The 23,096-nt window shown below is 48.7% G+C and overlaps 1 protein-coding gene across 1 annotated transcript; it reads left to right on the top strand.

Moving 5' to 3' along the window:
- Positions 1–313: 313 nt before the first annotated feature.
- CHST12 (carbohydrate sulfotransferase 12) lies at positions 314–10,041 on the top strand. Its single transcript, XM_067551474.1, has 2 exons — positions 314–412; positions 8,225–10,041. Exon 2 carries the CDS (start codon positions 8,321–8,323, stop codon positions 9,578–9,580), a length of 1,260 nt encoding a protein of 419 aa, XP_067407575.1. The 5' UTR covers positions 314–412; positions 8,225–8,320; the 3' UTR covers positions 9,581–10,041.
- Positions 10,042–23,096: the final 13,055 nt, after the last annotated feature.

Genomic DNA, 23,096 nt, shown 5'->3' with positions numbered 1-23,096 from the left:
CCTCCCGCGCCGATGGGCCGCGGAGAGCGACTAATGCTGCCCGGCCGTGGAAGAGTTTATCCGTGCGGCGTGCGCTGAGCCTCGCCCCCAGCCGTGCTGTACCGCCGATAATGCACGAGGGGGAGGCGGGGGGGAGCCAAGCAGGGCGGGGCTGTCTGCAAGGCAAAGACTCCGGGGGGGGCCGAGTCTCCGCGAGGGGGGAGGAGCTAGGCGGGCGGGGCGGGGCTCTGCAGAGCTGCTGCTGGACTGAGCCGCGCGTCGGCGCCTGCGCTGCGGCCCCGCTGGCCGGACTCCTCCGCCCCCCAGCCGGGCAGGCTTCTCGCGAGAGGCGGCGGGTGGCGCCGCTGCTCAGGAGGGAGGAGGCGGGGCTCGCTGGAGGCTGCGCTCCGCTAGCGAGCGGCTCCGGGCGGAGGTGAGAGCGGGGGCGGGGGCTCCGGCCGGGCGCTGGGATGGAGCGGTGACCCTAGCCGGGGGTCTGCCGCGACTGGGTCCCCCCCGGGGTGCAGCGCCCCCTCCCCTCCGGGCACCGCTGGCGAGCTGTGCTGGGTTTGCCTCGCTCCTCAGGGTGCAGCGGCCCCTCCCTCCGGGCACAGCTGGCTAGCGGTGCTGGGTTTGCCTCGCTCCTCGGGGTGCAGCGGCCCCTCCCTACGGACACAGCTGGCCAGCGGTGCTGGGTTTGCCTCGCTCCTCGGGGTGCAGCGCCCCCTCCCTACGGACACAGCTGGCCAGCGGTGCTGGGTTTCCCTCGCTCCTCGGGGTGCAGCGGCCCCTCCTTCCGGGCACAGCTGGCCAGCGGTGCTGCTGAGCCCAGGTTTAGCGGTACGCGTTCGATGCCGGGTTGGTTTTGTTCATGTGGCTGCCGGGGCAGCGCCGACGTACCGGTTCTTCCTCCAGCTGCCCGGCTTCCTGTCACTGATCCTGGTGGCCCGCCGGTGTGCAGAGGGATGGCTCAGGCTGAGCAGTGCCTGCAGCCCCACTCCGGACAGACACCCCGGCGCTGTGGTTGAGGCTTGCGGAGGACGCTGCATAACCCGGGCTGACCCTGGAAAAGCAGAGAGTTGGCTACGAGCCATTCACGTGAATGTGCCCCCAGTCCCAGGGCGGCAGGGTGGGCAGCATCCAAGACTGGGTGCAGCCAGGGTTCCTGTTACTACCTGACAGGGAGCCGGGAGGGCGATGGTGTTGTGGACAGGGAGGGTGCTGGAAGCAGCTGGCTGTCAAGAAGGGGGAGAGCGCCATTGCCATGCATGTCTAGATGAGGACATGGGTCCGGGTGGCGGGTGGGCACGTTGAAAGTCCTGAGTCCCGCTGCCCCAAGAACGGTGTGCAGGGCTCCCTGTCGAATACGACTGGGGCAGGGGTGTCCCTGTTGAGCGCTACCAAACCCAGGTGTTAGAACTTGGAGGCATTTAAAGTGAATTTTACTTTTGTGACAGGACTTCGCTTGATACAGCTAAGGGGGGTGAGGTGGGTGATTGCTCCCTTTATGTAGTCCAGCTGTACTTCATCAGTTTGTACCTGCTCTATTCCCCACCCGCCCCTGGTGTATTCGTCTGTTTGCCTTTTTCCTTCTTTTGCTGGATCTGAACTGAAATCAGTGGAAGATAGAAATAGAAGCGAGACTGCAGAATAATAGCTGGCGAGGAGTGGAAGTGGAGATAAGAGTTTTCTGTTTTGTCTTTGATGGGAAAGGCCCTACTCTTATGACGTGGGAATCTATGGACCTGATTCTAACCCAGTCTAATCCTTGGGCCTGATTCTCCACTCAGACTGTTGTAAATCAGGTGACCCAACTGGTTACTCTGGTTCAAAACCGGTGTGACGGGACTCTGTATTTGTACTGCAACCATCAAAGGATTATCTCAGTGCCTCACTACCCTATATCAGGCTGATGAAGTGAAACGTTTGCAAGTTCTGGCTACGTTGGGACAGCAGATCTGTAATATTCGGGTCTTTAGATAACTGCATGGATTTAGCGTGGAAATTAAAATTCACAGCCTGTTTATCTGAAAATCGCAGCTACCCCACTTGAGCTAAAAGATAATTTGTATCAACCGCTATTAGCAGGAGGGCATGTGCCCTCTTTTCATGCATCTAGGCACTGGATGATGAGAGCTTTATGTAGCCCATCCCTTCACCAATGGGTCAGCAGCAGGTATGCTATGCCTAAACGGGCTGAGATATCCATTTGAAGTTGTAATGCTGTTCTGTGGTAATGCTGTTCTGTGGCTAACTCCTAGAGGATACTTGAATGATGCCGTCATCTTCCTCCATATTCCTAGCCCTGGTTGGCTTAGATGTGTTGAAAGGCGCTCTTTCAGCTACAGTCTAATAACGTGTGTGTTTCAATACGTTGTGTAATGGGTTTTGTAACTCAGTCATGTGTTTCCTATATTAGCCCAGGTCATTCCTAGGGCTTTGGAAACTGGCAGTCCCTAGTTGGTCTGTGCTAACTTCATGGGTTTGTGGTGTGGTGAATGGATTAGGAAGGTGCCTTTTCTGGTGTTTTTATGCTTTTCTTTTTCTAAATAGCCCATCTGACATTTTAAAAAGTTTTCACTCTTGAGTTGGGACAGGGTATTAAATAGCCTGAGGTCTGTGCCCCCTCTTCTGGGGTCTAAGGATCAGAGAACAGCAGGCTTTGCTCAGATGCTGAAGAAAGAAAACTGGTAAATTACCAGTCTACTGGGAAATCTTTGTTTGATAAATATGTGGACTGTAGCAAGTTAGTGTTGACTAGCAGAAGTTGCCTTTTGCTAGCCCACTCGAATACTAATCTATAAAGCAATTTATTAATTCCACTGAAACCCAATAGACAGTTTCAGCACAGAGTAAAATATCACAGCTGTGAACTATACATATTAAAGTTATAAACACTTAAAAATTGGCCTCTCAAAAGGGGTTTCTAGTGTAAACTCAGGCAGTATGAATGACAGCATTCTGATATAGAATTGGTCCAGAGAGCAAAGGTGGTTGATGTAACAGAAACATTCCAGATTTTTGTTGGCTAGCGCTTTGGGAACTGAGACTTGCTCAGACTATACGGTATTTGAAAGGACCAGAATTGATGGGTAAGTGTTAGGCCTTGCAGCAAATGTAATGTATAAATAAAACCTGTTGTACTCTGGGAACCCCTTGTAGAACAAGTCCTAGAAATGTTTGATTATTGAGTTAACACTTCAGAGTGAATAATTAGAGAAAGGGAGGGTGGTGCCGCTAAACCCATATGCATTGGACTTTGTTATAGTGAAGTGGAGGGGGGAGGGGGGGAAAGCCTGAATGAATTTGAAGGAAAATGGATTTAACTTTAGTTGGTTATTGATGTGCAGACCTAAGGTTCTGTCTAATGCACTGGTGTAGCTACACTGATGATGCTATGCTGGTGCAAACCCCCAGTGTATGTGTCCTGCACTGGCATAAGATGCACTAGTGTAAGCCCTGTTTTGTGGCTATAATGGAGTGTTTATATCAGTGTGACTACACTGATATAGTTACACTGATATAAATTTTCCTGGTCTAGACAAGCCCTTAGATTTTTGCAGCATGGGGGAGAAGCAGTTTATTTTGGATGTTGGCAAAATAAGCAAAACTCTTTCTTTGTTATGGCTAAATCTGCAGACTCCTGGTCTGATTCTGATGTCAGGGGATCTGCTGAGTTTCCCCTTTTAGAGAGAGCAGATCCTCTGGTTTCTCTTCATAGGAGCTGAGTTGGTCTCAAACTTTTTTATACCGTATATTGAAATAAAAACCTGAAATGCATTTGACTAAACGTATCCCACTAGAGGTGATGTGATTTATGAGTCGGGGGCTGGATGGCTCAGATGACAGACAGCAGTGTTCATTGGCAGTCATGGGGGAAAGATGAGACAAGCCTTGGCAAAAACTGCAAGTCATAATTTTTCTAAAGTTCCATGTCCTGTTGTTTATATCGTGCACACACGTTTCCCTCCCCCACCCCCCAAATGTTAAAGGACCAGGAACAGAAGAGAAGGGGTCATAGCAACAGCTCTTAAGTCCTCTTGCTGAGGGTCTGGTCTGCATCTTCAGCTTCTCTGGAGGGGAAAGTGTTGCAAGAAGTCCGAGGAGTCTTATGGGTGGGAAAGAGGGAGTCATGGAATCTATTCCAAAATAACCACTGGAGTCAGTAGACACTGACCCTTATGATAACCTCTGGCATACAACAGGGGTGGTTTAAGAGCCACTGTCTCTAGTAGTGGTTACTGTCACATCTGTGACTGTTCTTACCTGTGACAAATAATCAGGCTTATTAATGAGAGGGAGAGCTGTCACTGGTTCCAATCCAGGCCCGTAGCTAAAAGTTACCATCCGATGGCTGTTAACTAGCCTGTATGAAATGAGTTTGGTTCTCAGCCCAGTTCCCAGTTGGAAGGCATCCCTGACACAGATACCACCACTTTAATTAGCCTTGGAGGGCATTCCCGCTGGCATTCTCAGCTTTGAGACCAAGGCTTGCATGGGCCATGTAGTGTGAACTGCCTACTCATCTGTACAGCTTGTCCCTTCAGGGTATGGCTCAGGCACCTGTCCCAGACCCCTGTTCTCTGTGCATATGTTTAGAGACGTTTAGTCTCCAATGCTTTCAGCCTGGCATCTTTTATTAGTCCTAAAATCACATTAACATTGAAAAGAGAGAAAATAATAATTGATAGAGCAATTGTTTTTTCTGCATTAGTCAGCTTAGTTTAACTAAGTCACATTATTGTTCTCTGGTAGAAATCCCATCAGTGACTATGGCACTGGTAGAGTTAATGGCAGAGGAGTTGGTTGGATCCTCTGCTGATGACTGCCATGTCTTTTGGAAAATCAGCCTGTGTGCTGGCAGGTGTGTGCTGTATCCTGGAAAGTATTCTTGAGCCCTTGGGGTGGGCTGGGTAAAGCTGCATGAACTCAGTGGCTTTCAAAGTAAACATCCTTCCAGTGATCCAGAGGGATGTGAGTGTTTGTTACAACGCTACACACTGCCTTTTGTTAAGGCTGACACTTCCGTAACTGGTAACTAGAGAGGACACCTTGGAGTAGGAGATTTCACAGCATTGCTGGCAGGCTGCTGTAGCTGCATCATGTTGTGGAGACAGATTGGTGTAGTGATTGCAAGTGGATAATTCTCTTTGCAAATTTGAAACATTATTATTATTTAACTGTATCCCAGTAGTGCCTAAATCTCTCAGCTGGGGTTGGGGGAACCCACTGTGCTGGGCACAGTGCATACACCGAATAGAAAGCAGTCCCTGCTGTAAAGAATTTACAATCGAACAGACAAGACAGGCTGATGAATACAGACAAACAAAAAAGTAGTTTGCCAAGCAGCAGCATTAGAACCAAATCTTCCATTAATGGGCTGAGACTGCGAGACCTGCATATACACACACTACAATTTACCCTTCCTTTAGCTCCCCCCCCGGTTTGTATCTTCCTAGGCATCTCTTAGGTCCAGTCAGTCCTATGTCTTACCTGACCTAGCCTACAGAATTATTGCTGAGTAATATCTGCCTACTTACTCTTCAGAGTGTTTTATATCTGCAGCTCTTCCAACCCATGCTGGCCTGCAGAATAAGGGGCTGAATCCAATACTTCTGTCTCAGTGCTCGGTGCTGCAGTTCAAAGGGATTGTTAGATCACCACCCACTACTGGTTTTTGGCTCTGTCATTCCTCGTCAGTGCAAACAAATGCATTAAAAAAAACCCTGTCCAAAATTGTGCATTTTAAGTGTTTTGGGACCAACTGAGCTAATCCGCTGATACTAAGCTGTAAATTTCCGCTGCTCTTCTGTTTATTAGCAACTATTTAGCCCAGTCCTAATGTGAGGTACCCTAGCGGTTAGATCCAGGGGCTGGATGATGAGATTCCTTCGTTCTAATCCCATTCCCATCACTGACTCACTGTGCCACCTTGGCCTGTGTGTACTTCAGAGGTGCTGAGCACCTACCACCCCACTCAAAGTCAGTGAGAACGGCGGGTGCTCAACCTCTCTGAAAATCCAGGTGCTCAGGTTCTGTGTGTGTCTTTTCTTTCCTATCTTTAAAATGGTACCACTTGTCTACCCAAAGAGGGGTTGGTTAGTTTGAGAAGCACTGTGAGAGCTGTGGGTGGAGGAGGTGTAGAAGTGATCATTAGGATGATTACTGCAAAGTTCAGAGAGCAGGTACAAGTTTGTGGGTGTTTGAGCGGCCAGTTTGGGCCCTTAAAGATGTCGGAGGCCTATTTGAACCTGGATCTGAACTTCCCCACAGCTTGGGGTTGTTCCGACTTGGGCATTTCAGCTCTGCCTCATCTCTGTCTCTAAGCAGAGGATTCCCTTTGGGTATGCATCCTCCAGCTTTACAGTCAGAGTCTGCCAGCGGTGTGGCACTAAGCGACTTGGCCGGTGCCGCAGCAGAGGACCTGGTCCGTCGCCTGTCTGCATTGCAATGCATTTGTGGGTATAGAAACCTGAGCTGATGCTTTGGCTTACATATGGGAAAGAGGGGAGTGTGCTCATCTCCCCGGCACATGTACCCAGAGCTGCGATACTGAACCTTGTTGTGGAGTTTTCCCTCTGCACCATTTTTTTGTTTTGTTTATAAACTGGGGAGCGTTTGATTGCTGTGTTTTGTTTATCCAGGTTAATTTGGGTGGAGAGCAGTGTCCCAAAGCAGATGCTAACTCTGCACGTCAACAATCCCCTGGCCTCGCTATCGGCTTGTATAGATTCTTCCTGTGCCTGCAGTTTCCTATATGCAGAGAAGATTCGCTACAGATGATTTCAGACTTTGCCCTAACCCCAGTCTCCGTGTCCATGGGTGGGGGGCTGAACTTCAGGTTCCATGAAGAACTCCCTCATGGCTATCCCATGAATCCCAGTATGCTTAAACTGTTGTATTTTAAATCAGATTTGCTGTTGGCAAGCCCTGCTCAGATTTGGCCAATGCTCTTTATTTCTAATTCCTCTCCTTTTACTATGTGGAATTGTTGCTGCCCTCAGAGGCCGCGCCCTCAGAGGCTTGGATATTTGTGCTATAGAAGGTGCTACAGAAATGCAAAATATATTGGACCAGATGAGAGGGCCCCACTCAACACAGTCCAAAAAAGCAGAAGAGGTTTCTCTTGGCTAGAGAAAAGTAGATTTGCAGGAGCGGATTTGAAGCTGCATGTCCCCAGTGGTCACGCAGCCAATGTAAAACCTAGACAAAAGTTAAATATATTATTTTTATCTGGGACAGGTCCCTTCATAAATTAGAGGCAAGTTTGGATTAAATCATAGGAAAAACTCCTTGTGGCAAAAGCAAATAGACAACGGAAGGGCAACCAAGGGAGGTCATTGAGGTATCATCAGTGGGATACATTCAAACAGAGATTAGATAAAGTACAGCATTTGGGCCAACTTGCAGTCCATGGAGTTAGTGGATTTTGACCTCTGATCTCTCCAGTAATGACAACCTTTATGCCCTTTCAGTTGATAGAATCTGTTTTCATCAGATTAGGGGCATCTGAATGAAAGAGGTGAGATGACATTGTAGTATCGCTAATTTCAAGTATTCAAAAATCATGAGTCAGGCCCCCCAAATTAATAATATTGGTTTAAAAATCATTAGATTTTTTTAAAAAAATTCTGGCTAGTTTTTGCTTTCTTTTTTGCTTTTTGAGACTTCTGGGCTCATGTTTTCAAGTTCTCTCCGTGACCATGAAGGCTGGAATCTTGGTTTTATTTTTTTGTAATGAAAGTGGAGATTCTCACATAGTCACATGACTCCAGGAGCTGGAGCCCTAAGAAAAACACCAGCTGTTGCAACACTCACTATAAAATTGCAGGTGATAACTGATTTTGAATCCAACAATCCTCTGATGTGGCCAGAGCCCTCCTGTGGTAGTGCCTGTCCCAATCGGCCTGGCTACATGCAGCACCATGCCTAAGAACCTGGTTACTTTCCGTTTCTGATCCCGAGCCACCTGCAACCCAGCAAGTGGGGTAGGAGCAACCAGTTATGCTATCGACTTGTATGTCTGATGCTGGGCCACGTCAAGGGGAAAGGCTGGCATTTAACCCCATGAGGGCCAGTGATCTGTGTGTAGTTGGGTGGGAACAGGATGTTTCATACAGCATCTGTTGTACAAAACTTTAGGGTCAGGAGTACATATGGCCACATGGAAGCCATTGCCTTGCAAAGTCACTCTGCATCAGATTGCTCAAGAGACTAACTAACTTTGTTTTTCATGCTCTTCCAGGCTCCTTGTCAGCCGCACAATGGGGTATCCCAAGCACCACTGTGTGAGGCTGAGGTGAACTCTCAGGCGGAAGTGGCTACCACGGCAACAGCCAGGATGACCAAAGCACGGCTGTTCCGCCTCTCAGTGGTGCTGGGTTCCGTCTTCATGATCCTGCTGATCATTGTGTACTGGGACAACGTGGGAACGGCTCACTTCTACCTGCATACATCCTTTTCCAGGCCTCATCACCTGGACACCCTGCCCACTGTTGCTCAGGAAGAAGACCACGAAGACTTGTCGGATGTGGATGAGTTTTTAGAGAGGCTGCTGAGTTCTAGCCTGAGGCAGAAGGGTCCCTTGAACAGAAAGGTGGAGCAGGCTTCCCTGCAGGGCTCCAGCAGGCCTGTCTTGGGCAACCTGGAGGAGAATGTGAGAGGCTATGACTGGTCCACCCGCATCGCCGGACTGAGCCTGGACCAGGAGAAGCTGCAGGCTGAGCGGCGGAGGACGCTGCGGGAGTTCTGTGCCAATTCCAGCTTTTCCTTCCCCACCAAAGAACGTTCCTTCGACGACATCCCCAACTATGAGCTGAACCATCTGATCGTCGACGACCGCCACGGCATCATTTACTGCTATGTCCCCAAGGTGGCCTGCACCAACTGGAAGCGGGTGATGATCGTGCTGAGCGAGAGCCTGCTGGATCAGGGGGTCCCCTACCGGGACCCCCTGGACATTCCCCGCGAGCACGTCCATAACTCCAGCACCCACCTGACTTTCAACAAGTTCTGGCGCCGCTATGGGAAGTTCTCCCGCCACCTCATGAAGATCAAGCTGAAGAAATACACCAAGTTCCTCTTTGTGCGCGACCCCTTTGTGCGCCTCATCTCTGCCTTCCGCAGCAAGTTTGAGCTGGAGAATGAGGAGTTCTACCGGCGGTTTGCCATACCCATGCTGAAGCTCTATTCCAACCACACCAGCCTCCCCACCTCTGTCAGCGAAGCCTTCAGGGCAGGCCTCAAAGTCTCCTTCCCTGACTTCATCCAGTACTTACTGGACCCCCGGACAGAGAAGATGGTCCCTTTCAATGAGCACTGGAGGCAGGTTTACCGCTTGTGCCACCCGTGCCAGATAGACTATGACTTTGTCGGGAAACTGGAGACTCTCAACGAAGATGCAGCTCGTCTGCTGCAGCTTCTCAAGGTGGACAGGCTCCTCCACTTCCCCCCCAGCTACCGAAACAGGACTGCTAGCAGCTGGGAGGAGGACTGGTTTGCCAAAATCCCACTTGCCTGGAGGCAGCAGCTCTACAAACTTTACGAGGCTGATTTTGTACTCTTTGGTTACCCCAAGCCAGAAAATCTGCTGAAAGACTAAAAGCAATTGGAAATTGGGGACGGGGGGGAGGGATTACCAAAAATGTTCAAAGCCTCCCACCAGCCTGCTCTTAATCTCCCACCCCAAGAAGATAAAATTAAATCTATTTTTTTCTACTCATCCCCTTCCAAATTTGTTGTATTGCAAGAATCCAGGATACACAAGCCAGCTGTTCATCACTGGGACACACACACACACACACACACACACACACACACACACACACACACACACACACACACACACACACACACACACACACACACACACACACACACACACACACACACACACACACACACACACACACACAGCGATCCGAAGACATCCTTGTTCACTTTGTCGGCCGTGTCCTTCGGTCGCTTTTTATTAATACTTTTATAAAAATAATATATTTAATATTTAATACGAATTTTGTGTTTTGGTGAAGGAAGAGGTGGAGTAAAAACCGCTGCCCCTGTTGTGTTGTCTCAGTGCTGTTGTGTGCTATGGGGGCAGCGCTTCCGGGAGTGCCTGGGGTTTACCAAACACTCCAGGCTAAACTCAGAGCTGCTGTGTGCAGGCCCTGCCCCCTTGATCTGAGTGCACCGGTGCCCGCTTATGCCAAGTCTGAATTTGGCCCCTAGTAGGTTAGACTGAGCATGATGTTGCACAGCTGGAATATAAGCAATGACAGGCTGATGCATGGAGACTGGAGCAGGTGACTGGTGAATTGGCCAAGACAGGTCAGGCAAAGAGCAGGTCTAGGAGAGGGAGGGACGCTTGGTAACAAGTGTTAAAGGCCCTTCCTTGTTTCAGGAAGAAATTATCCCTGGGCCTGTACAGAGCCAGCTGAAGGGCTCTGCATCACTGCAGTCCTACAGCATGCGTAGGAAGTCCCGATCATTGATGATGCAGCTGCACCATGCATGCACTTTTACTGAACTGCCACGCTACTGCTGAGGAAAGAAATGCTTTAACAGCATCCTGTTCTGTGGTAACAGCAGGAGGGGCAGTGTGTGGGGAAGGGTTTCTTAGTTCTCTCTCTTACCTGTCTATGTGCTTGTGTGCTGAACTTGCTCCCGGATGAAGCGGTCACCAGATATCAGCAATTGGGTTTCAAATAGAAAGCCACGAAACAGAGACCAGCCACGTCCGAGCATCAATCCATCTGAGTCTGGGTGTTTGCTTTTAGGGACAGGCCGCTTGACCCCATCACCGGCCTCTAATTCAGCTCAGGCAGTCTGTAGACATGTGATGCAATCACAGCCCAGAACTCATTAAGAGAATAGGGCTGGGGTGAAGATATTTGTCTCAGGGAAAAGGGTTTCTTCCCACCAATTGTGTGTTAAAACAAAGCAGAGAGCTGTGTTGGCAAGGTGCCGGCACTGCTCATGCCGTGATGTTCTAGTCTACTGACTTTGTTTATACCAAATGATTGATGTAGGTTTAATGATCTGTTCTGATAGACGCCGCTGCAAAGAATGACGGTTGCTTGCGATGCCAGAGGTGTGTGGGCTGTACCCAAAGGAAATGTATGTTTTTAGAAATACTCTAGTGTTTGATTGTCTGAATCTTACTTTAATTGCTATCACTAAATAAGAATTGGCCTTCCAGCACTCCTGCTAGGCTGGTGAACATTTTATGGGCTGTAATAACCCTTTCACAGGCCTTTAGATGGTATTGGTAACTTTTACCTGTTGCTCTGCTCCTCAGATGCTTCCACCATGCATGGCCTCATGATCTTACCTTATTTCTTACCCCTGGAAGGAAAATGAATAATGGTATCAGCAGGCATGGATCTCGCCTTCTGTCTCCTGACTCTCTCCAGCCCTCCATAGGTGTTCTTGTCTTTTCCTGTTGCTGTCTCCCAGATGTTCTGCTGTTGTTGACCTCTGCTATTGCCTGCCCTCTCCCCTTCTTTCTGCTAGCTGAGGTCCTGGATACAGTTCCTGATAAATACTTCGCCACCGCAGTAAACTTGTCACCTGCAAGTGAAAGGTTAATACCTAGTGGCCACACTAGACACGGAGGGTCTGATTCTGATCCCGCCTGTGTAGATACGCCAGTGGGAAACCAGAATTGGGAATGGAAAAAGGAATGGAATTCAAAAGGAATGGAAAAAGGAAGGGTTAAACAAAAGGAAGCTATAGTTTCCAAGCTTTTTAAAAAAAATAAATGAAGTCTGACTTCATCACTTGTCAATTTTTCCAATCACTAGCAAATTGCTGCCAAGTTGAAAAAGGCTCAGAGTCTCATCTCATTTAAAAAATCGTAATGAGGGCCTCTTGATGATCCCTGGCTTCTTAATTCCTGTAGGGCGGTGGGGTGGGTAGGATCAGTCAACCTGGCTTTTTAAAAATAACATTTTGGATGTTTTCATCCATCTTCTTGGCAATTCTTTTTTTACCCTGGTGAATTTAACTGGTGTTTAATATTTGTGGCTATGAGAGGCTGGTAACGTAATGCAGGCTCAGCACCAAACATACCGTAGACGTCTGCTGTGCAGGCTTCCTCCTACTCCCCCCATAGAGTAGCATGTGGGCAAAAGGCCACTAGAGTCCCAGCTAAGATCACTAGAGGCACATTGCTGGATACAGTCAGAGCAGAAATGGGCTGAAAGGGGGTAGCTGTTGAGGCTGCCTTTGTTAGTGCGATGTCATGTTCGGGGCTGTGGACTGGTTTCTCAGTTGGCAGGGAAGTAATGAAACACTTACAAAACCCCATGTTGCAAACTTCAGCAATGACTTGAATGGCAAACATCATGCTCTCAGAGCCAAGTGGTATTTCCCCAGAGAGATTTGGAGAGGTTCTCCCCTCCATTGTAGCTTGTGTGTCCCATTCCAGCGCCATACAAGGACCGTAAAAGCCGGACAGCTGGAGGGGAGATTTTCCTTGGTGCTGAGTCATCCCCACGCTGCCTCTTCACCCCTTCCTCAAGCTGTGAAGGGAGAAAGGAGGAGGGCAGAGTGCCAGGGGAGTCTCCATAGTGTTGAGTGCTAAGGAGCTTCTGTGCTGCCCTAAACTATGGAGCAACCCTTGGAAGGCTGCTGCAGATTAGAGTAGCATGTGGCTCTCCAGTTTATGCCACGGGCCTCATCAGCCCCCACTGCGGCCCCGAATCAGGAAGACACCAGGGTGGCATGAAGACCCCTTTGCCCCACCACTCCCTGGGCTGTGTATTCTGTGCTGTGCCTGCTGGAGAGAGAATTCCCCCACCTCCCGCTCCATAAGGCTAGGATGTGGCTGTGGTTAATTCTGTTTTACTATGTGAATCTCCTCAGACGCAGGAAAACCAAGTAGCAGGATGACTGTCCAGTTATGTCTACGCTTGGCGCAAGGGGCGTAATTCCCAGCTCGCATAGACAGGCTAACTCATATCATGCTAGCGCGCTAAAAACAGTAGTATAGGCGTGGTAGTGGGGGCGTGGGCTAGCCGTGGGGTTCAGGCAGGTTTGTACTCGGCATAGCTAGCTTGTGCCTGGAGTGGCTACACGACTCTTATCAGGCGAGCTCAACGTGAACTAGCTTGAGTATGGCTGATAAGCTGGGAATCATTGAATCAGAATCATAGAAGATTAGAGTTGGAAGGGACCTCAGGAGACCTTCTAGTCCAAATCCCTGCTCAAATCACAACCCTCACTTGTAGTGTAGACATAACCACAGGCCTGTGTGGTGCTGAGCAGTGTCAGCACCCACTGGTACCAATGGGAGTTTAGGGTGTAGAGCAATAAAGCTTTACATTTTGACCTTCTGTAGAACGTGCATCTGGCAGGAAAAGGCCTCCAGCTTCAGAATATCTGTTCATTGCTGCTGTTTTCCCTCTCCCTCAGCAGCAAAGGGGAATTTGTGGTTAAAAAACCAGAGATTATATAGACAGCACCTAGAATCGTGTGGTGACACCACTGTGTTCCCGAAGCCGAGATGTGGACCCTCCTGCTGCGTGAGTGTGGCTGTAGGTTTCAGCCACGCATTTCTCGGACTGTTCTGATGACGCAAACGGGGGGGAAGTAAAGCCAGGCATATTAATTTCAGCTCCATTAGAAACCCAAGGAAAGCAATGCCTAGCAAATGGGAAAAAACTGATTGGTAGGGGAAGAAATCTGAGTACCTGAACTGATTCTATAACCAAGAGAGGAGCTAAAACCTTGGCAGACAGCAATGCCTGGGACAGATGTAATGTCTATGTCTAATGTCTATAATGTCCATACTAATTTCCTGGGGGATATTGTGTGCCTTCAAGAAGCCCCATTCAAATGTAGGTGTAAAGTTGGCTGTCAGATGCACTCAGTGTATAAGGTTTATCCAGGCTTGACACCTGCCCTAAGCTGTGCTGCATTTCTCATGGGACTGAGCGTGTAAGTAGACGCTGAACATATAGGGATTTTATAAGGAACAGTCTGATGGAAGAATTCCAAGATGTGCGTAACAGAGACCATACACCTCACCTGGTGTCAATTTAGCATCTCAGCTGATGTGTTCCATGCAACCGTTTTGTAAGTGCGATTGCATGCTCCGTGATGTGCCATGCACTGCTGCAGTGTAATGGACGTAGTCTGATCCTGCAGTCCTCACCCACTTGGTGCGCCCATTGAAATCGTCTGCTTAGTAAGGACTGCAGGGCTAGACCCACGTTTGTAAAGTTGTAGAGCCATTTGCCTCACAGGGTTTATCTGTATAATTCCCAGCGATACTGGGACCCGTCTGAGGGCTCCACGGGCCTTTTGCATGGCCTTATCTCAGTTGGCAGCTGCTTTAACCATTTAAGATTACCCTGCTGTTTAGTTAGGGGGGAGGAGGGCAGAGTAGCAATCCTGATAGCAGTGGACAAACATATGGGGCAGATCTGCCAATAAACGAGCCTGCGAGAACACAATGTTGTGATGGTGCCTTTGAATTCCTAAGAGTGGTGTTCAGAATGAGCATCGGTCGGGGTTGAATGCCAGTATCGAAGGGTTGGGGGGGGGGGGGCGCGAGGGGGTTCTTCTTGCTTAGGCAGAACCTTTGGAGCAGTTAGCAGGGCTGTCTAGTGCCCTGTCAATATCTCCTGCGGCTGAGCTAAAAGACAAAGCCGGGAAGTGGTTGTGTTCAGTACTGGGCAAATGATCACGTGACTAGCTTTAAAAGCTTGTCCACATGATTTTCTCCAGGAAACTCTCCAGCTGAGGATAAAAATGAATGGAGAGCCGTGGGTGGATGAGGAGAGGGCAAGCTCCTGTTTATCTGACAGGGAGCAATACATTTTTAATGTAACTACGTAGAGAATTAAGTCAATGTCTAAATTAAGGATGCAGTTCACATTATGGGGGTACAAGGGTTGGCAGCAGAACAGCGTGATGGGATTGGGCACAGTCAGAAGAGATTTCTTTGTATGAGACTGTTGGGACTATAGCTGGATTGGTGGGTTTGTAATGAGAAACTGCAGTCTGATAGCAGGGAAGTAGGTGGTTCAGGGCAGTGGATGTGGCTGCAGAGCCTCTCCCCTTTGGTCTGAGTGGAGGGATAGAAAGCCAGTGGCAGGTGATGGCCCATGTGCAATGAATTTGCTGCTCTCGGTCCTGTTTCTCATGGAGAGCGATCCACAGCTTTGCTTTCCCCTGGGCATGGGTCCCTGAATGGGGACATCTCGCACATCGTCTTTCAGTGACATTTGGCTCTGATCATTCCAACCTGTGCTTTGAGTCCCTGCTCCTAGAATGGGCCCAGTGCAGGGGAATTCAGTCCTCCCCTCCTGTCAGAATGAGGAGCCTGAAGGTAACTAAACTACCAACAAAACCACAGCTCAGCCTTGAACTAAGGTTGAAAGATTCAGGGGAGTTTTGTTTGGGCAACCGCTGTTATCAGATGTTACTATTAACATAAAGCCATAGAGGGCAATAAAGGCCTGCCGGAAACTGGGGGAGCGTTGTGCACAGGTCTGCAAAGCTAATGCTGGGCTTTGAAGCTGGCCTTCAAGGATGAAAGGGAAAGAGGGTCTCATCCATCACGGGCACCAGTGAAATTTGAGGAGAAGTCTTATCGCAATGGGTAGGAGATCTGTGCACAGAGCTCCCCTCTGCTCCCCCGCCACCATGTCTGTACCAAGCTACCGTTGTCACTTAGGGAGCTCTGTCGTGTGTGTCTGGCTTGTCAACACAAGAACGTTATTAGAAATCTGAGGTCTAATGAAGCATTCCACTGAGGCCCTCTTACACTATTCTGGCAGCATCGATGGAACCTCAGAGTGGTAACAAGCTCCTGACCGCCTCCTGGCTGGTATGAAGGTTCCTTGGCTGCCCTCTGCCCCCAGTCTAGGGCTGGCTCAGAGTACACTGCACTAGGGCTATTTATTGCATGTTTCCCAGGACCAGGCGGAAGCAGAGCATAAATTAAAGCAGCCATAAAGCTCCAAATGTGGGGCAGAAATGGTGGTTTAAAGCTATGTTAACCCCCCATCTTCTGCCTCCCAGGAATGGAGTCATTGAGAACTGGGTTCCTGGTCATTTCTGTAGGAGCTGAAGGCCCCCAAATCTCCTGGATGTTCATTCCTTCCTAATAAGTAAAAGGCTTCCTAAGTGCTCAGTCAGACACCTTAGGTGAGGTAGCCTCCTTTGTTACAATGCTTGTGATAGTGACCTGATGTCACACCAGCCCCATGGCCCTGGCTTAATGATCTGCTCACACCGGATTTATCCTGGAAACCTTTCAAAGGGCTAAGGGAAGTGCCAGTTTTAACAGGACCCTTTGATTAATCCTTTCTTGGGGAAAAGGGGGCTCTTTTCTGTTTCATCTTTGCTTTTGCAGCAGGTTCCTTTCCTTATTCCACGATGTATTAAATGGAAGTGGGACATTCTTAGCGGCAGGACCATGCAAGTATCAAGGCTGTTGTATGATTTTTGCTGTGAGGAAAATGTTAAATCTGGTCCCCTGGCCTTAACAAAAAAAAACAAACCCCACACTTACAAGAAAGAACACTCCAAGTGGTTGCACGTGGAGAGAATTCCACTGAGCGTGTCGGGAGGATTTTGTAGAGACTGGTCTCCTTTTAGAGCATGGCATTTCCTATATCAACAGTGTTTGATGTTTCCTCCCTAGATAAAACTTACTGTAGGCTGGCAAATCCACCCAACAGGGGCGGCGTGGCTCTTCCTTGGGCCCAGGCTCCGAGGAAGGCCACAGTGCCTTACTCCAAGGGGCTCCCCCCGCGAGTGACCGGAGCGTAAGTGCTGACTCTGCTGTGATCATCCAAATGGCAAAATCTGTGGGTCCCAGGTTTCCAGGACTTCAGGGAACGGAAACTCTCAAAAGTCACCCACACAGCAGATGATAGGATTGCAAGTGAGAGCAAGGAGGACAGTCCTCAGCCAGAAGAGACTGAAAAAGTGGAGCCTCATGGGACATCATCAAGAAGATCCAAATCAAACATTTCCCAGAGTCAGCAGAGCTCAGAAAAGCAGCCACAAAAGCCTGCAGGGAAGAGACAGGGTAAATCTGCTCCCCAGGAGAGATCTTTGGGGAAGCAGCAGAGAATCCACAAAGGGGAGGTGCCAAATGCATGTCTGGAGTGCGGGAAGGTCTTTGGCCAGAAATCCAAGGGGAAAGTTAGTAGGTTGCAAGAGTCTTTAGCCCCCAGGCAGGGCAGGGCTGGTAAGGAGTCTGTAAACACAATGCTCCATATCCTCTGCAGCGGCAGGCCCAGAGGAGACGAGCACTCCCGTGGTGGCTAGGGAAGGGGGGAGAGGGATGGAGGCTCACCCGTCTCCACTGCGTCCCAGCCCAGGGCCTTACCAGAGGCGAGGGGTTCTGCCACTGGATCAGCAGGGCTCCGACCGCAACATGTTGACACTGGTGTGACCACAAGTTCAGCCAAACTGTAGTCGGCTGCCCATGGGCTACTTCCTTCCACCCTGAACCCGGGTACCTGGAGCCAGGGGTCTTCCTCGGATTCTCCGGGTTACAAATAGTACACTTACGAAGGTTAAAACTCCGCAGCACTATGAAGGCCCTGCTCATCAGCGCTCAGAGAACACAGTTCCCCCAAATGTAAAGGTACCACTAACCTCCAAATGGGTTGGGAGTGGTGCTGTATGCCCAAGGTGCTTCCTGCAGCTAAGGCCTGTGAGTGTTTGACAAAGACCCAGCATGAGAGTGGCTCTGGCAGTCAGCAGAGGAGAAGCCAGCTTTGTGCGGCTGCCGGTTTGTTTTCCACAAGATAAACCCTGTCGCCTCGGTGTAATGATTTGTTCTCTTGTGAATTACAGTCCTCGTGGGGAGCCGTAGGTGGAGTGTGGGACGGGATAGTGAGTGCGCTGAGGCTGGGGAATTGCCTAAAGAAAGCTCCTAGAGCACTTAGCAGGGAATGGCAGCCTTCCTGATGGCTGGTTGAACCATCCTATCGGAGGGAGTAGAGAATCACACCCCTGCTACAGAATTCAGCAGGATGGTTCCAAAACGCCTAGGGGAAGGAAGTCGCTATTAAACACTCTGGGTTTAACAGAGTAGTTTCTGTACAACCCTGTTGGTTTCATCCCCATGTAAGAGTCTGATAGAATTACATCAGAGGGTGGTATGTGACTGGGTAGTCGAGAGCGCTCCTGCTCCCCCATCCATCTCTGACCCTGTTCGTTTCACTCTCTGTATACGCTCTCACCAGCCCTCTTCCTTATTGACGCACGTGGGGAGCTTTGCGTTTGAGAGCGGGGAGCTGAGCCAAGGCTTAGTTGGCAGAGTGCGACAGTGATGTTGCAGTGTTCTGCAGAAGCTGCTGGTGCAAACACAGCTATGTACAGGCCCAGAAATTCCTGATGTGGACATGCGGTTTGTCCACCTGTAGGTCTCAAGGGGTACATGTACACTGCATCTGGGACCAAACCTCTCACCCTGGCTTCACAGGCTTGCACTAGTGTGCTAGAAACAGCTGTGTAGACGTTCCAGCGGCTTGGGGGGCTGGGCTTCAGAACCGGAGCTGGAACGTCAAAGCACTGTCTGCACAGCTCTTTTTAGTGCACTGGTGTGAGTCCCACTAGCATGGGTCTGTGGACCCAGGCTTGGAGGCTCAGTCCCTGGTGCAGTGCAGAGACACATTAGGTTTTTGTGCCTCGCTGATCACCACTGTGAAATCATCTCAGTGCTGAATCCTAAATCCTCCCCTCCTCCCCCCCAGTTATTCCAGTGGTGGTTGTGTCTAGCCCCAGTCCTTGAGCTCAGTGGGAATTTGGAGAGCTTGACACCACGCAGGACAGAGCTGTCTGAGAAGGACCATGGTTTAGCTGTGAAAGCACAGGACAGGGAATTAGAAACATGCCGGCATCCTCTTCACCCCAAGTCAGACTGGAATGCTTGACAAACTAGAAGGACATTTGCCCAGAGTCACAGTTCAGGGGCTTGACTTGTTTTTTTTACTCGCCATGCCGATGGATAACGCAGTCTTAGAGAGCTGCTTTTTGCAGCAAAGAAACTTTAGTTTCAGTGTTTATTTCTCTGTGTCACAGGAATTCAAAATGGATGCAAGAAAATGAGATTGGAAAAGAGTCTTGTTTTGTTTGGACCCTGGACAGTTCTCTGTGGAAAAATGGGAGTGACTCTGGGAATAGAGAAGAGCCAATAAAACAAATGCGTCAAAATAACCCCAGCAGCCAACATGATGTTCAGCAGGGAGTGAAGCAGGGCTCGGGTTGTGTGTTTCCAAAGTATAAAAGACGGGGGGGGGGGGACAGGAAAATCAAGAGGGCTGTTAAAAAACAGGGTTACAGCTAGATGGATAAACACGTAGGGCTTGTCTACCCTTCCAGTGGTGCAGTGGTGCAGCTGCCCTGTACAACTTGCACGGCTTAGCACTTACTGAAGACTCTACCTATGCCGACAGCAGAGCTTCTCCTCCTCAGTGAAGGTACTCCACCTTCCCAAGAGGCAGTAGCTGTAGATGGGAGAAGCCCGTCCATCAACATAGCGCTGTCTACATTGGGGGTTAGGGTTTGGTTTGTTGTTCAGGAGTGTGGATTTTCCACACCCCCGAGTGACATCGTTCTACCAACATAAGTATGTAGTGCAGATGTGCAAGAGGAAACATTAAGAAAGCATATGGCATCTTAAATAGCATCAAGGCTTGTGCTTTTTAAGAGTAAGAGCAGGGATCCAAGGGCAGGCAAAAAGGAAAAAGCATGGAAGTTAAATAATTAATTTAATCTGGGTCGGAGTTTGCCAAAATATACTGCCCAGAAGCTGAGGAATTGGTGATGGGGGTCACAGAGACAACCAGCAGTTGAAATGGTTATTGCTTTATCAGAGATCGATGGGACTTTCAGACTTTGGAAGTGAAGAGCCGTTCTACAAAAAGGGATTTTCTCTGCCAGCAGTCTGGGCATTTCTCACCCAGGTTTGAATCAGACAGTTCCCTCTGACAGCCCAGTTTCTCCTCCAGCCCAATGGTGTGCAATAAGCTCAGTGGCTGTGACACCGCTCTGCTGGTGTAGCAATTGCTGGGAGGTCACAGGCCAATCTTGAAACTTCTCTGCAAGTTTCAAATCCAAGTAGGGGATGGGCTGGAAGGGGCTGTTGTTTAACCCAGCACCTTTGATAGGAATGAAAATGGCACAGAAAACTATTAAAAGAAAAAATCAGGCCAGCGACTAGCGAGCTATGTGCGAGACCTTGGGTATGTCTCACAACCTTTGTCTGTCTTATCTGTTTGGACTGTAAGTTCTTTGGGATAGGCTGATCTCTAGAGTAAACCACAAACATTTGTAGCCTGGAACAAACATTTTGGAAGCATCTTGACTAGCTTTTACAGAGGCAATAGCTCCCTTGAGTTAATTAGCAATCAAGGGATGTTGGCATCTTCTGTGTGTTTGTCCAGTGTCTCCCACAATCAGACCCCAATCTTGATAAGGCCTCTAGGTGCTACCATAATAACAAATACATCCGATCCTGGTGTGTGTTCCCCATGGATATACCAGACTACGGTTTCCTACATAAACATTAGAGACGGGCTTAGTTAATCCTAGATCAGTGTGTCTTGCTTTGTCACTAGCATAATTCTCTTTGTTGCGGTTTGAGGTTGACCATCTTTATAAGTATTTTTGCCTTCCACACACATGGTAACAGAGCACTCAGATCCCACGGTAACGAGCATTTCAGAAATCCCTGACCAGATACAGTGGGACTTCATATAGGGTGAAATTCATGCCTATGCAAAGGGCAAACACAATTTAGGCCTGGGAATCGCTCAAAATAGGGCCTTGGACAGGTCATGCACAAAACTTGGTTTCACCTTCTGCACAGGAGTGAATTTCACCCGCATTGCAAAGCCAAAGTAACTTCATTGTAAGCAGAGGAGCATCAGAAACAGGGTAGCAATTAGTATGTTGCAGTGCCCTGGCAAATGAAGACTTTCATTCTACTTCCCTACTAAGGGAGTTTCACTTTCTCCACGTCCTCTCTGAATGAATCCCATGCTATATAAAAATACCGATGCCCTGGAAATGTTCAGATTCTGTAACCATAAGCTGCAGACTGTTATTGCAATGGGCGTGGGAGAGTCAGAGCTGTATTTTTCAGGGGTGTGCAGTGCACGTTTCTCCAGCCACAGCTCTACAAGCCTGTCTGTGTTTTTCCTTATTGAAATGGAGCCAGCATTAGCAGTCAAACATTAAACCAAACACATCCATAGATGGCTGCAGGGCCCACGATTAGGTTTTTTCTTTCAGGGACTTAAGTGTGGATTTGGTATGCAAGGTATTCAAGTCCTAGTTTTTTTGAGAAAGCAGACACAGAGACTGTAGCCAGTCCCTGGCTCAAAATACTGAAACTGAAATCATATTGAATTTAGATCTCAGTCTCTCCTCTTCCATTAGACTCCCAAAGACACGTCTTTCTCGTTTTACACCCTTTTTTTGTATTCCCCCAAACTGCATCAAGTCGTAATAGCCCTCACCGTGACACGTAGCTGGACAAAGAATACAGTATACCATACAGTGGGCCAATAGGAAGTTACTGGGGTAACTCCACTGATACCTCCAAATCAACGAATAGCTCTCTGCTCTGTATTCATTTCACCTTGTCTGCACATTTAGGCTCTGCCTCTGCTGTAGAAGCTATGGTGTTAGGGATGCATCATGGATTAGAAATGTATCTTAATGTACAGTTTAGGCCTCTCCACACTGCACTACCGAACCGTTGCTAACCATCTTGAACTTCATCCCCTTTGCCCAGCAATGTAGACGTGATTTTAGTATCTGAGAGAGTGAATGTGTATCAAGATAACGCTGAACTTCAGTCTTCAGCAACTGTGAATATGAATTCAAGCAGCTTCAAAATGGTGTCCCAGTTTTTATTTATTACATTTCTTAGTTTTTTCTCTCTTGGAGAAAGGCCATCAAGTTCGCATACAGTTCTGAACTTTCAGAAAGTTTGCCTTTTTTTATATATATACAAGATTTTCGTTCCGTTTATAGCGATAAACTGCAAATTTTATTGCAAAGCTCCAGCTTCAAAGTTTGCCTCTGGAGCTGGGATGTTGGCTGAGGTTCATCTCTCATTTTGTCTTAGTTGTAGATGCTGAAAGATCTTCTTTCTAGAAGAGACATTTAAAGACTTAAGACTTCTGGAAGGACAGGGATTGGAAGGGAATTTCCAGCCTAGAGTAGTCGCCAAATGTAATTGCTTTATTGATCCAGTTTGATAAAAATAGTGTGGATTGTTTGATGATGTTATCCTCTGCCTGGAGGAACAAATGGAAATTGACTTGTTTTTGTTTTTTAAACACTGAGTGTGTCAGTTCAGGGCAACTGCACCTTTATTTCCCCATAGAAGTCCAGCAAAGGGCCCAGTATCGGAAGACGGGGTACCATGCTAGATGGACCATTGGTCTGACACAGTATGGCCCTTCTTATGTTCTTAAGGGCACCCACTCTAGGCTTCCGGCTCCCCAGTCTTCACCTCTCTTGAGTAGAGGCCTGTGTCTCTCTCCCTTCTGACCAAGGTATTTCTGGGCTGAACGGGTCCTTGCCTTCACTGTGTAATTCCCAGCAAAAGACAGTCTGCCTAAGCAGCCCTTCTTCGCTTCTCTCTTCAGAGACAGTACACAGTATAATTGCCCCAAGCCTGTTTTATTCTTGAGGTAAAAGCACTACAAAGAAGACATATTGAAAACAATAAAAGAACCTACATGCCTGCTAGTAAGCATATCCTCTCCAACAAGGGCTCAGGTAGGAGCAGCCCTTCAAAAGCCCCCCCGGGGGTTTCCCTGTGGTTTCAAGTTCCTCACACTCTGCTCAAAACAAGAGAACCCTGTTTTATGGGGCGTTAGTAGGCTAAAGTCTTAATCCTTCTCTAAAGATTGGGGCCCTCCCTGCGGACCAGAGAGTCTGTCCGCTGGCTAGATAAGAACAAAAGCTCTGCATCAATTCACCACCTAGGTTCTTTATCCCAACATCCTTTCTTTGTCTGCTAGTCTCTAGAGAATCCAATTTGAACCTTTGAAGAGACCTTGAATAGGTAATCAGCCAGACAATGGGCCCATTCTGCAGGGCGAAGCTTCAAAGAGCTGATAATGGGAGGA

The sequence above is a fragment of the Emydura macquarii genome, unplaced genomic scaffold (assembly GCF_026122565.2).
Source record: "Emydura macquarii macquarii isolate MOO-44397 ecotype Brisbane River unplaced genomic scaffold, CSIRO-AGI_Emac_v2 contig_1348, whole genome shotgun sequence".
Taxonomy (NCBI): domain Eukaryota; kingdom Metazoa; phylum Chordata; order Testudines; family Chelidae; genus Emydura; species Emydura macquarii.
This window is presented reverse-complemented; position numbering and strand designations above follow the sequence as displayed.

Coding starts and splice junctions, on each gene's coding strand:
- CHST12 (XM_067551474.1), top strand. CDS start 8,321: ATGACCAAAGCACGGCTGTTCCGCCTCTCAGTGGTGCTGGGTTCCGTC.